Source organism: Battus philenor, unplaced genomic scaffold, assembly GCF_028537555.1.
Source record: "Battus philenor isolate CCGP_79_NKW_IND1 unplaced genomic scaffold, ilBatPhil1.0.hap1 SCAF_21, whole genome shotgun sequence".
Taxonomy (NCBI): Eukaryota; Metazoa; Arthropoda; class Insecta; order Lepidoptera; family Papilionidae; genus Battus; species Battus philenor.
Genome location: NW_027181684.1, coordinates 8,420,881 through 8,435,474, shown reverse-complemented (window position 1 = coordinate 8,435,474; position 14,594 = coordinate 8,420,881). Strand labels below are relative to the sequence as shown.

General features: G+C 31.3%; 1 protein-coding gene across 2 annotated transcripts in view; it reads left to right on the top strand.

Moving 5' to 3' along the window:
- The first annotated feature begins 3,717 nt into the window (after positions 1 to 3,717).
- The window catches only part of LOC137923339 (uncharacterized), a 30,798-nt gene continuing 19,921 nt past the window's right edge, over positions 3,718 to 14,594 (top strand). The window contains exons 1-2 of one of the 2 annotated variants that reach the window (XM_068766565.1): positions 3,718 to 4,003; positions 6,073 to 6,254. In XM_068766565.1, coding sequence (XP_068622666.1) covers positions 3,881 to 4,003; positions 6,073 to 6,254 — 305 coding nt within the window. In that variant the 5' untranslated portion in view covers positions 3,718 to 3,880. Of the gene's footprint in view, positions 4,004 to 4,142; positions 4,649 to 6,072; positions 6,255 to 14,594 lie in introns of those variants that run through there. The other variant, XM_068766566.1, reaches the window with a different exon arrangement.

The window sequence follows — 14,594 nt, the reverse complement described above, 5'->3', positions numbered from 1 at the left end:
ACATATTATTGATATTATATAATACAATCCTCGATTATATTTTTATATTTTATTACATTATATTACATTATTACTTAATGAGAGAGAGATTCATTTTTTTAAAAACTATAATTTTTTAACTTTTTGCATACAATGTTACCGAAACCGCTGTACAGCGTCTTAATTATCCGCGGCGAGGTGTGTGGAGTATCAGCCACTCCCTTCCGCCGTCAACTCTCTCTTCCTCACATTCTCTCCTCGGCTTCCACTTTCCTGCTCTTTTCTAAGGCGAGGTACAGTGGTTTTGCCCTCTCTGTAATAACATTATCTAAATTCTAATACTCTACCTGCGCTCATAAAACGCTCTTTTTTTTAGGAAAAACATCGTCAATTTTTTAATTATTATTTGAAAAAAAAATACAATGAATCCATGAAACGGTTGGAAATATCCCAGCATTTTGATTACCTGTTCAGATTAAAAATTTGTTTAAGATTAAACAGAGACATTAAAATTGCAAGCAGTGAATACATTATTGGAATATTTGCGATATACTCTATGGTTATCGCCATACGGGACATCTATTACTGTATTCAAATGGTTATTGCAATGTAAATTTATGCAGCCAATTTCATGAGTTGCACATGCATACCCGAAATAGCTAAATTTACGATGGGCGCCATTCTCAATGCAGTACGTAAGCTGCACATATAATCAAGCATAAGCACGTATTAAAACTAATTAACAATGATTTATCCTACGCGGTGCTTCATATTGATTACTAGTTTCTGTACTTGAATTTTCTTCTGTGTATTAAATAATAAACATGAGCTTGTAAAAATATCGCTCTGAAGAACCGTAAAGAATGATTGGTTATGGATCAAAAAGCTTTAAAGCGATGAATGAAAGCTCTTTTGTCATCAATTATTTTTAAATATTTTACACCGTATTTCCTAATCAATTTGTATAAAGTGATCACTCAGAAAAATGTCACATTAGTTTTTTTTTGTTTTTGAGTACGACAGGATAATAACTTTGAGTAATACAAAGTCTCAAATAGTAAACAATAATTAATTTTAATACGTCGTTGTCATCATTTCTATGAGGGGTATACCATAATCGCCAAGCTTGGCATGCGGGTTGGCGTTCGCAGTGTGATATTATAACTGGTATATAAACGCCACCACAACTAATATTTACATATGTAAAATGTTTTAAATTTTCTGTATCTTCGCAATAATTAATATAATTATCACTTAGCCCAAAAATAACACGAGCTATCAAGCTTATATCAAAGAAATAAAGTGATAGTTAATATGCTTTAGATATTGCATTTGGGAAAAATGCATGGAATTGCACGATCTAATTCCACCTATTGTCTCCGTACACAGTGAACGCACAGCATCCACACCCTTTGTTTTTTTCATTCCTTGCATACGAACGTTATATTCGTTTCTAAAACATACAGCAAAAAAGATCAGGTGCTTGCCTTCAAGAGGAGAACAGGCTATTTACCGATATAAGTTTTATAACCACCTCAACTAATCGGTATAAACATTAAGCGCTGGTCTCTCTTATTAAAAAAAATATTGTAAGATAAATTTATAAGTAATTAATAAAGCGATATGCAAGGTGATTGGAAATAGGTGTAAAAACTTAAACAGTCAAAACAGTCAAATTTTAATTGTACACGTTGGAAAAGAAATACATAGATATTAGGATTGTCTCATATTTGGATGTGATCAAATCAGAATAATGGAGGTAGACTTGTATATATGTAGCGAAGGTTACACAGACCCACAAAATAATCGAACAGGTCAATATTTCCAAGGCGGATCGAGTATCTTCAAAAAACGCACGTGAGAGAGTACCGTTAAGGAATCTGCAGACGTCGTTCAGTTTTGGATTTGGAAACGTTCGATATTATGAGGGCTAGAAAGATGATCGCCTCAAATGCATAATAACAAAAAAAAGGACAATTTTTGTCAAACAACTATATCTAACCATTATCATTTGCTGTCAATTAATATATGGTACACCCTATCCAAAAATCAATGGTTTAAAATACAGCAACTATCGTAGTCATAATATAGTAAGAAAAAGTGCTCTTAAAATTGGAAATACGAAATATTATAATTAGTTGATATTTAGTAATACCTGCAGACTTTGTACTGCCAAAATTAATTAGCTTGTCGTATTCCAACAGAAAAAAAATGTAACAGACTTCAAAGTGATCATATATAGATGATGATGATGATGATATATAGGTATAAACAAGGTGATTTTGGAAATAAATGGAAAAGCCTTAAAATGGTCAATGTACAGCTAATTTGTCAACAAAAAGTTTTAAATCTTTTAAACCTTTTCCTATCACCCAGGATATACCATAATGCTATCGTCAAAGAAAAGAAAAATAGATGATGAATTGAGAAATATAAATGTACATAGAAACTGCCTTGAGTACGAAATTTTATTAAGAAATGTGATTCACAATACACAAAACCTCTTTCATAAATATTCAATAGAGTGAAAAGCCTTTTATATGAAACGAAATTATATGGTTTTAACAAGATTTGTATAGTCACAAATAAAGAACTTTTAATATATTATGTGAAATAAATGACATTGGACATTGCTTAGAATGTATTTAAGTGTTGTAAAGTATTGCGTTGAATACAGAATCTCTTATTCGGTCACCCTTATCCGGTGGAATGAAAAAATCAATACACAGAGAAAATTCGACGGCTTGATTCAGGGACCGCACCATCCGGATCGAATTCGGACTAGCTCATAGTAATATACTCTGAAGAAAATGGGTGAAATTAAGAGAATTCATTTTTTATTTTAAGTTTTTTTTCATACATTACTTGCGTGTTACATTTCACACGGATATTTCCCCTAATAGGAATATAATAGATAAATCACAAATTGAAAATAAACAATATTTCAATAAGGGTGAAAAAATATTTATTCTACGTGTTAGTAGTCACGTATTTTACATTTATATTCAAAAACGTTGCTAAAATATCCAGATAACCCTAATATTATACATAATTTACAACAAATATATCCTAATACATATATTTTTTGCAACAAATATACCGGTGAATAAGATTTTATTACTTTTTTACATATCCGATAAGACAAAAAAGTCCATTATAAAAATTTATACGTTTGTTATAATTATTCCGACGTGATGTTAATTTAATAACTGAAAAATGTAATACACAATTTAATGTTAATATTTTTAACTCCCTAATATTTTATTCACTGTATTCCATAAAATTAATATTGTATTAGGAATTACTATTAACAAACTATTAGCAAAGTATTAAGATACATTGATCGTGTATAATCATGCATGAACATTTACGTTTTAATTATATGAAACACCTATTGCGATTTAGAAAAACAACCGCTGACAAAGTTTTAAATAACCATTCTGTGCAATTAGTAGCATTGTAAATTTGTTAATTATTATTTTACGGTTATTTTAAAAGATTTAACGAGTAAAACTTATATTTATCAATATCGTAAAGTTTCCTAATAATAGTGAATAGTTCTTTAATAAATATATAATATAACATAATAAAAGATATTACTGTTCATATGAACGTAATTGTCCTTAGTTTAATCCATAGATGGCGACCAAAGCAATACTGCTTTATCGACTGAAGCTCACCAATCACAATATGAAAAGTGTACTACACTGTGACGTCATTTTTCCACGTTGGAAGTAGTATAGAAATGTCACATTGTTGTTTAATATTAGTAAGCAAATGTTTTCCTATTAAAAATGTTATTATAACTTACAAATTATATTTTCATACCGAAGTTTGATAATGAATTCAGTGCAAGTGGATTTACAGTTATGCCCAAATTCAATGAGACTTCCTATTCAAAATGACTCTTGTTAATGATGATATGAGTAATATCTTGGAATATCTGTCGAGTAACGAGCAAGAACGCGACGGATTTAATATAAAGCGTAACAAGATGGATGTTTATCAGCAGGATGGATTAATGGTTCGTATCAACAATATTTACAAGGACGTTATAGCCAATTGATACAGTAAAACAATCTTATCTGAAACACAAAGGTGAAATGACTGAATTTGTAAAAGTACGAGCGATATAATAGACGTACGGTGTAGCAATGAACGTTCTACGTGACGAACAGACCTCGTTGAACAGCTTTCGTGAGCTCGTATTCCTACTTTTACCGTTATACGTTCATTTCGTTTTCGGATCGGACGTGGCTAGTTTGCCGGTGCTTTTATTTTCGGATATTCCTTATCTAATTAGCTAATTATTTATGAGGAAAACAAGGTTGCTCTAATCATCAGGCTCAAGTTAGTTGTCAGTGTGCTGTTTCAGCGTAAACAGTGAAGTTGGCGCGACGTAAACAAGTCAAGTTAGTTGCCAGCAAAGCACCATGCGGTCGGCTTTATTTCCATATGCCAGTTAAATACATTTAGCTGCATAATACTTTAAGAAACAGTCGTTTATTTCAATTCAGTGAAGTGTGATCAGTAAATACTTTCTTCTGTCATTTATAACTGTATTTACGTATTAGAAGTGTTAGTTTGTGTTGATGGAATAGTGGTGAAACATCAATGTTAATAAAGGTTCAAAATGGATAAGAAATTAGACTTATTATCCTTGCTTGAGGTAATTTATATTTTATAAATTCAATTCATTTATTTGGGTTGTATGTTTTTATTTAAACTTACATTCTATTATTAGTAAGACTGCATGTTCTATGCTAAAACTTTGTGATAAAATTCAAATGTAGTAAGAATCAAATAAAATTAATATATTTCTATGGCTTAAAATTAAAAGCTGTTTTTGGTTGAACTAAACTTTGAACTGTCATTTATGTAATAATGCTGAAACATTCACTTACAGTCACCTTTCTCTTTACACTCTACTAAATATAAATGAAAGTAATCTTGATATTGTCTGCAAATTAAGGCTTTTATATCTTATGGATTTAAATAGAGTTTTATACATTATTTATAATTAATAGTTATTATACATTGCTTCAATGTATAATTCATATAAAGTATTTTAACAATATATGCTATGAGAACTAATTATAATAATTATAATCACTTATATTTCAATGTTATTTAATTAGCAATAATCAATTATCTAATTTGGTGATTATTTAATTACAAAGTTGGCATAATTATACTTTAGAACTTTTATTTCATATATAAACATAATAAATGAATATACAGTGTAATAAACTAGGATAGAACTTGATAGAAATAATAGTAATTTCTTATGTTTAACCTAAAAAAATCACTGACAGGTCTCATTTGGAGAGTATTATGACTATACCTTATTTTCAAAGTAACTATTAAGTCATATTTTTGTATTTTTCTTTTCAGGCCACACAAATTGAACTTTCTTTTTGATCATTTTTTTGTTTGATTTGTTTCATTTTTACCAGTAAAATGTGAGCCTGTTGATAATCAAACTGTGACCTAGAATAATAGACCACGGAATACTAGGGGAATCCCTGCGAACAATGTAGTTTTTACTTAAACAAACATAAAAGACGTCATTCATTTAAAAACAAAGAATTTTATTCAACATTAGAAGGTTAATCAAGAGATAGACATACATATATCTACAAAGCCTAAAAGATCAAAGAATCATTGGTGTTTCAGCCCATAGACACCAACTGTAAGGCATAGGCCTCACCAAAAGACAACTAAGGGATTAGTGATTGTAGTGTGGTATTGTGGCATGCAGAGAATGCTGCTGCACATCATTTGGAAATTTGTGCAGCAATCCTATATAATGAATGCACAAAGTATGAATTATGTAAGATTGTATCCTGGAAAAAACATGCATACTACAATTGCAAGTCACTGCCACTGATGTGGCTATTGCTTTTGAAAGAATAACTATGATTAAATATAGAAAGAAATTTGTATAATTTGATTTTTAACATTTTCAAAAATTCTTAAAAATTGTGTAATTATTCATAAACATACTTAGTGTTCTATTTGCAATTAAAAAGCAAAAAAAATGACTCTTAGGCAATCCATCAATCATGCACTAAACAATTTTTTCCATTACAGAGTGATAGTTGGCAGGCTTCAGGCGACTTGCTAGAGAATATTTTCTCCTTGGAGCAAGACTCACTCAATTTTTTGGAAGAGTCACTGCCTGACTTCAATTTAGAACCAGATTGGGTCACTCAGCCTGAAGGATTAAGTAGCTCTTGTTCAGACAGTGGATTATCGAGTGATCAAGCAGAATTGTAAGTTTTTATCTTAGTTTATACACAATTGTTTTTACAGTTTTATTGTTTTTTTTTTAGATTTTATGGACTTTAAGGTAGCATAATATATGAAGGGTGATTGGTTATAGGTGTAAAACTTGAGGTATATAGCTCATTTGCTTTTAATTAATGTATTGTACACTCAATCAAAAAATTTTACAAACAAATGAAAATAATTAATAACAATCATAAAATAGGAGAAAAAGCATTAGTGAAACTTAATAACCACATAATAAAATTAATTTATATTTACTATTTGCCATTGTAAACTCTTGTGCCAGAATTTACTGATCTGTCATCAGAAAAATATGTATATCTTAGTGATACTTTACACAGGATGATTGGAAATAAGTGTAAACACATTGATTTCCAATATATAGGCTATTGGCTACACCACACCAAGTTTTTATAAAGTTTTTGATATATTGCTAATAGAATATGGGCCGTTCCCAAATTTTTATATATTTGCCTATTAAATATGTATTTTATAAATTTACATTTTTTTGCATATCTGCAAGTTTAGACAAATTGTAATTATAATGTTCTTTGTTTGAATTTTTTTATAAATAAAATACTTATTTTGTAAAATATTAACATATAGTACAAAACTTTATCTGGTGAAATATCTAAAGTTACTGTGAAAAAGTCCAAGTTAAGGTCTTTCAGTATTCTTACATTTTGTTCTCTGTTTGTGTGTTAATTTGCAAACTTTTTTCATTGCAAATAGAATAATAAAGATTAGTTTAGACAGTCAATTGCACAAACTGTTATAAGTATGATACAACTTGGGGTCAATGTAACGCAATGTGTTACTTTAATTAAAAATTCTATTCACATAATCACTGTACAGTGCCTGCGCATGTTTGGAATATTAGCTATTAATTTATCATGCATTGTCTGTGGTAAACTAATTTACTGTTTAGGCCTATCATTTTACTGGTCCCAAGTCTCCTTAAAGAGATAATCTTTTCTTATTCAGTAAGTGATTGTAGTGGTACAAAAACCGCTGTACCGGTCTTTAAGCTTGTTCGAGATGGGGGAGTATCGGCTGCTGCATCCCCGCAGTATAACACCTCACCCCTTTTTCCCTATGGCGCGGTACAGAGGTGACGGTAGGACTATATTCCGCCTAAAGCTACCGATTAAATAATATCCCCAAAAATAACTAAAATACTTTCCATAACTTATGATTTTTGAACATATTTTTAATATTTAGGCGTGTTATATAACAAGGTAACGATAGATTTTTTGTCGCGCACGATTTTTTGTTATAATGTCTATTATGACGAGTATAAACCAAGGGAGCAATCACCTAAGGAATGGAGACTGCCAAATATAATTCCGTGTCGTAAAATATGCTTGAATTACTTTATATTCTACATATTAAAAATTATTCTTTATTTGTCTCGGTCACGCTATAACTTGAGAACTACCCCTTTAACGTTCATCCGTGTTGTAAAAACGTCGACATTCATATTTACGCACCAGAAACTGAACTAAAATGATATATCATTTTTAGAAATCATTACAATAAATCTTCTTTTCTAAAGTAACCTTAAGAATGTCTATCGGGTCAACTCGCCGTTTCAACACATAAGCACCATAATGTATGTACCATATACATACCATGTATGGCATAAAGCTTCCCTAAAAATATCTTTTAGGGATATACCACAATCGCCATGCTTGACAGGTGGGTTGGCGATCGCAATATGGTGTTATAATATCCAGAGGACGCTACTGCTCATTGTCTGGACACTTGTTTGTTTACAGTTTATATAACAAATGCGCAGTTTGAATAATATAAGATTGTATGTGATAATCGAATCCAAAAACTACGATCGCAAGTTTATAGTCCTCCATAGCTAGGCTACCACTACTCAATGCGTTGGTACTTTATAAATATTTTTACAAGCTCCGATGTATAGTAATTAGTTAAGTCTCGTTACTGTAGTATACGTAAGGATTAGATAAGGCGTGTTGGGTAATGACTGGCATCGATCATGGCTTCACTTTACGACCGTTGTCACTATCATGTGGATAATTTGAACAATAATTGATTTGTTGGCGCCATGATACTTTATTACATGGGCAATATCCAAAGCTGCCATCATAAATATCAAACATTACTTTAGCCGATAGACGCCGACTGTAAGACAGGCCTCTCCCTTGATGATTGTTATGATGACCGGTTTTGTCGTTGGTCTACCTAAACAAGACCCGTCTACCGGCTCGTGGTCGCCACTAAAGAATCATTCGACTCCCAACTGTCATCGGTTGCACTAGAGATGTACCTGCCCTTTGCTACTTCAGACGATCAATCCTAATTATAAATTTATATGTATTCGTCTAAAATAGACTCAGTACCATTTTTTAGAAGGGGCGATGTTAGAAACTCTGAAATCATCAATTTTTTTTGGTGATTTATAGTTTTCGGAGGTAGAATCTTATTAGATTAATAGTGTAACGACATCCGAAAGTATCGGCTGTTCAAGCTACTAATTTCAGGTACCGTTTTCAACCCTCAACGATTACATTTAATTAAAAATTACTTTTAAGGTTTTTGTCAAATATATCTACCGTACAATAATCATTGATATTTATTGTTGCATTCCTATAAAGAATATTAATCTTATCTTTACATAAAAATCGGACAGTCTGGGGAGCTATTGTCTGCAATCCAATACATTTTGTTGAGCATGTATTACGTGCTCCATAAAATGTTTATGCCCGTACTCTAATATATTAGTCTATTATTTCTTTCACTATTCGTATATTGGAAATATATTTAAAAATGAACCTCTATTACTCTTAACCACGCCGTAACTTGAGATCGACTATCTGATTCATTCATCTTTAGTTTAGACGTTCCCAATATCTTTTAGGGGTCAAATTCAAAGTCAAAATAGCTTTTTATACAAAATCATTACAATCATCTAAATAAGTTTACGGCAACTACTGATAAGAACTAACAATAAACTCAATACCTTTCGTAATTTTTTGGATGATTGTATTAAAAAATAATCCTCTAAAACAGAACTAATAATTTCCAAACATTTTTATTCTAACAATACTCTGAATTTCCTAAATTATTATATTTATTGCGTCGCTTGGTACTTTGTTGTAGAATCGTATACTTAAGAATAAAAAAAATTAGAAACGTGCATAATTTATTGAAATAACTCATTTGACAGTTTATTGCGAACTTTGTTCGTTTTACAGTTTGTCTTGACCTTAGCGTGTTTGATAGTACGCGTGCAGCGGAATTAATATGTACATTTTATCGATGCAGTAATCACTCTTACATGTTATTTATTTTTTCCTAATGGAATTCAATTGGTTAATGACATTTAGATGAACATGTAACAGACTTAGCATAACATCATAGCAGTTTATCGAATTTTTACAATTTTTTTACTCTATTTGTATGTAGCCGAATAAATAATCAATATATGCTTAATATATCAATTATTTAATCAAAGAACACAGTTCTAAACATTAAATGTGTCCCAAAATAATAACGGAGAGGCAAACCCTTTTATATTAGAGCGTTTAAAGTTGTAGGAACGGTCAATTTCAAATACGGGCTGGAACAAAACCATCCAACAAACTTATATAACTTCTGTACAAAAAAGCATCTGAACTAAAAATTTACAATCTGATTTAAATATTTGTTTATAAAGAGCGTAGTTCATAGGCTATCTGTCTTTATCAGCACCGTTCGCTCGGTTGCAATATGGTAGATAATTTATTTAATTTTGATCGAATATGCTTTAAGTTCGAAGGAATTTACATACTTCGAATTCTCGCGTGTCACACAAATATTTGTACTATCCGGGGATAGAATGTCTCTCTATAACAGATTTTGAATAATATGGTTATTACTGTTTATTAGTGAAACAGTTGTATTTTACGTTAATACGGAATATTAATGTAAAATATTTAAAGGAGTGAATAAATAGCTTATATTTTGTCAATTAATGCACAATACGGATATCCACAGATCAATAATTTCAGAAATAATAAATAAAGAAACGTAAAAAGTGCTTCAGAAAATTTAGATTACCGCATATTCAAATTAATTCAGATTACTGCCAGAAGTTATAGGCCTGATGCATTCCTAAAGAAAATAAATAAATAAATGTAACATATTTTAGAGTGTTCACATAATTTAGGTATATGCATGATGATTGGAAATATGTTTAGAAGATTTAAAGGGGTCAATGTATAGCGCATATGTCAGCCTTTATACCTCTTTCAATCAACCTGTATATATCCTAATGCTATCGTTAAACAAAAGTAAAATCACTTTATTCGAGTCATTGGATATAGGTGTAAAAGTGTCAAAGCTTTTTGCTGACAAATGTCTTTTAAAATTTTAACATCTATAATCAAACATTCTGTATCTAAAATAAGCAATATTAAATTCAAGTTATTTAAATTTAATATAGAATCAAAATAAATTATAGATTTCACAGTAAAAAATTTAAATCTGAAAATTGATTTTAAAATCAATTCAAATACAATTTGATCCCCTCAAACTAAAATAAAAGTTTTTATTTTAAAAAGAAAGGAATTTCTTAATACTGTTATATACGACTAAGTAAAAAAAAAATTTAACGATAATATACTCGGCATTCTAATCAGTGATGCTTTCCGCGTTTGTTCATCAAACGTGCGTATATCACGTTTCGTGAATATTACAATTTGATTTTATCACAATTATGTCGTCATAATTGTATCACATAGTCCTGGAAAATCGACTTTATATCTATATTGTTCATGTAGCTTTATCTTGCTGTACTGGGATTAAGAAAGTCGCTTAGCAATGAGACGAAATTAACTTGACAATGAGAAATAGAGTAAGTATGTTATGATTAGTACTACAGAGGCTTCTAAATGCGATCGCCCGTGCGACGGCCGTTGGAACCAAAAGATTCTCGAGTGCCGACCACAAGCCGGTACACGTGGTGCGAATAGCCCTCTATGTAGATCGATAATATAGCTGCGGAAGGTCGCTGGATGTTATTGTGGCTATCTTTGTAAGAGGCGTTATAGATTTCATCTAAAGATATATAATGTCACGTCTTAGTTGTGTGCTCATAATAGAGCAGTCATTATCGGGACAAAGCCTTCTCTCTTTGAGCATGTAATTAGACACACATATTTAGGAGTGATTCTATGTGGACTTGCACTTGTAGAAAATAATTCTGTTGGCAATGTATTCAAGATAAAAATAGAATATCCGTTAACGTACATAAATTTTATTATGCTAGATTTAAAATGTAATGTATTATAAATAATTTCATATAAGATAGCGCACCTTGGAAATGATGTGTTCGCCTTCAGGCTCTTTCAATATTTATTGAATATGCAATTACAAATTGTTTTTTTAAAATATTGCGTGTTCCGCTACGATTTATTAACCTTATCTCAGGCAAGAGGCATTATCATCCCAACAGATGATAGACTCAAATTGATGCAAATAAGATATATAATCTAAATTTAATAAAGGATTTTTGAATTTTTTTAAATTAAGTCCGCTTACACACTTATTTAGAATAAGTAACAAAGTTAATAGTTTATAAGTATACGGTAAATATACTTAATAAAACCAGGTGAAATAGAGACAAAACAAGTGCGTAGCATTAGGATGTTATGGTAATATATTCCAATGGAATACTAGGTATTAGGGCGGAATCCAGTCAGGTAGACAATATAGATCGTTGCAACGAAAACGATGTAACAAATAAACGGATATATTAGTTTTACTACAAAAATTGTTTGCTAATTTGTATTATGGTGATATTAGATAGTGAAAAACACGGTAGCAAATACTAGTGATTGGGGCACGTGGTTACCGTAATATTAATTATTTTCCACCATTATTCCCCTAAAACTTTCATACTTAAACTACACATTTAGAACCTCTGATCTCTTCCTAAATTAATCAAATACGAATATGAATTACTTGACCTCACAACGTCTAAAGTTGGGCGTGCTCTGGATCGTGGGCTGTTCACTCTGTCCTGGACAAAAAGATCTCGATAGCTTCCCCTTTCTATCGCTTAACTTGGCTAAAAGATATCAAAATTCAAAACTGAACAATTGCCAAGATGCGTTGTTTAGTCCATAGTATCCGCAGTACCACATTACCGAGGCGACTCACATCAGATCTTAGTCTTCATAATTAAACTTGCCAAGGCCCCTTTCAAATGGAAACACAGCAATGGCGGAGACGCGTAAATACCCACCCAAAAGGTCCCTTGTATAATGTACCTCAATTATTACTGCAAAGGAGAGACAAGAAATCTTATTCACCTGCATTCCTTTATTGATCGATTTCATAGCGTTAATATAATCAGTAATACCTCGTTTAAAATATGAACTCAATTGTGGATTTTTTTCTCGATAAATGCGAACATGCACAAAGCCTAAATCGGTTAGCAGCTTAGCATCAAACACATCAAATGCGTTATAGTGTTAATAGCCAGGGGATGGAACAATCTACCGGCGACGTTGTTTCCAGCCAGCTATAGCTTGAGAGTCTTCAAGTCAACATTAAATAGGTTTCTTCGAGACAAGCATGTACCATCGTAGACCTTGTCATCGCTTAACATCAGGCGAGAGAGAGGTCAAATGATTATCCTATAACCATTAATTAAAATGTCCGGAGAGTAAATTTATATTTTGTAAATGTATTCAATAATTAATATCAGCTCTTGCTTCTCTCGATCAATTTCGTGAAAATTTTTAACTCGTATACTGGAAGGCAGGCCGTGTGTGAAATTTTATCAAACCGTGTTCTGTGGCCGGCAAAAATTTTAATAAACGCCGTTTTGACCTCGGTGTCCTCTGTAAAGTTTAGAACGATGAATATTTTAGAAAAATCTGATATGGGCAGAGCATCGTTTTAATTTAATAATCTGTGCCGATATTAGCATAGATAAATAGCAAATTAAAATGAGCAACATTACTTTAGGTTCAAGGTAAATAAACGTCATCGCTCCGCTCCTATTGTGAATTTATGAGAGAGGCTTATAGTCTAGCGGTGGACGTCCTACGGCTGAAATATTTTTTTAATTATTATTAGGAAGATGATGTTAAAAAGATTTTGTAAACGCGCGGTGATAGAAATTCTTCATTCACTCTCCTTCTTTTCAACCGATGTCTACAAGGCCTCCCCTAAAGATCGGCACAATGACCGGTCTTGCGCTGCTCGCATCCAGTGACTTCCCACGATCTATGTGTTCAGTCTACCTAATGGAAGACCTACTCACGTCGCGTCTACCAGCTCGTGGTCGCCACTAGAGATACCTTTCGCGCCCACGAACTACGTCAGTCAGTAACCTTGCATCTACTGATCTGTTTATTCCGGAAATTCAGCATTATACATTAAAAAAATCTTTGCATATATCGCAGTGTTCCAAAAATTTTAAATAACATTTACTTCAACTATTTAAATTTCATTGAGACACAACGTGATGCAACAATCTGGTATTCTATACAAAAATTCATGTGAAGCCATCACGAAAGCCATCAAAAACTCTTTTGTACACTACAATAAAAAAGATATTACATATTTTTTAATCGACATAAAAACATTTAATCATTGTATTTAAAAAATTATTGTATACGAACGATAATTTTCATTTGTTTAATCAAGTAACAAAAGGTCCAGTGTTTTTTTGACAAATATGTAGTAAATTATCTCATTCCACTTGTGGATATGTAATTAAAAGAATCTACACTATTTTTATTCATAGAAAATTACTTAGATAATGGTGCTACTTGAACACAAGAGCTTTTAAATATAATAAAAAAAGATACAGAGCACGCGAAAGGAGGCACTTTGCATGACTTAAGTAGTCCGCACCTTTACATTTTCAATGAACCAAAGAGAATTTTGTGCCGGCGATGCGGACAATACGCTCGTCTCCGACATTCCGCCCACTTTACTTTTAATTGCTGAAAATAAAATGCAAATTACCTAAACGTTTTTCTTATCTTATTTAACTATTTTGTATTTAACAATGCGCATATAGTGATGATAAAGTTTCGTAGATATTGCGGGATTGAGTACAAAAAACAGTGTTTAAATTATTTTAAGATAAATGATAAAAATGCAAACGTGAAAACGTGTTAATAAAATATTATAATTACTGCTGAGTATAAATGAACAACTATATTATTAGTATAAATGAGCATTTTCTTACTGATTAGTTTGTATTAAAATATTTCTGATTTTGAAATAAACGAAATCTGCCGTTTTTTCAGATCAAAAACCATTTAAGAAAAAAAAAATACCCTTAAAAATCT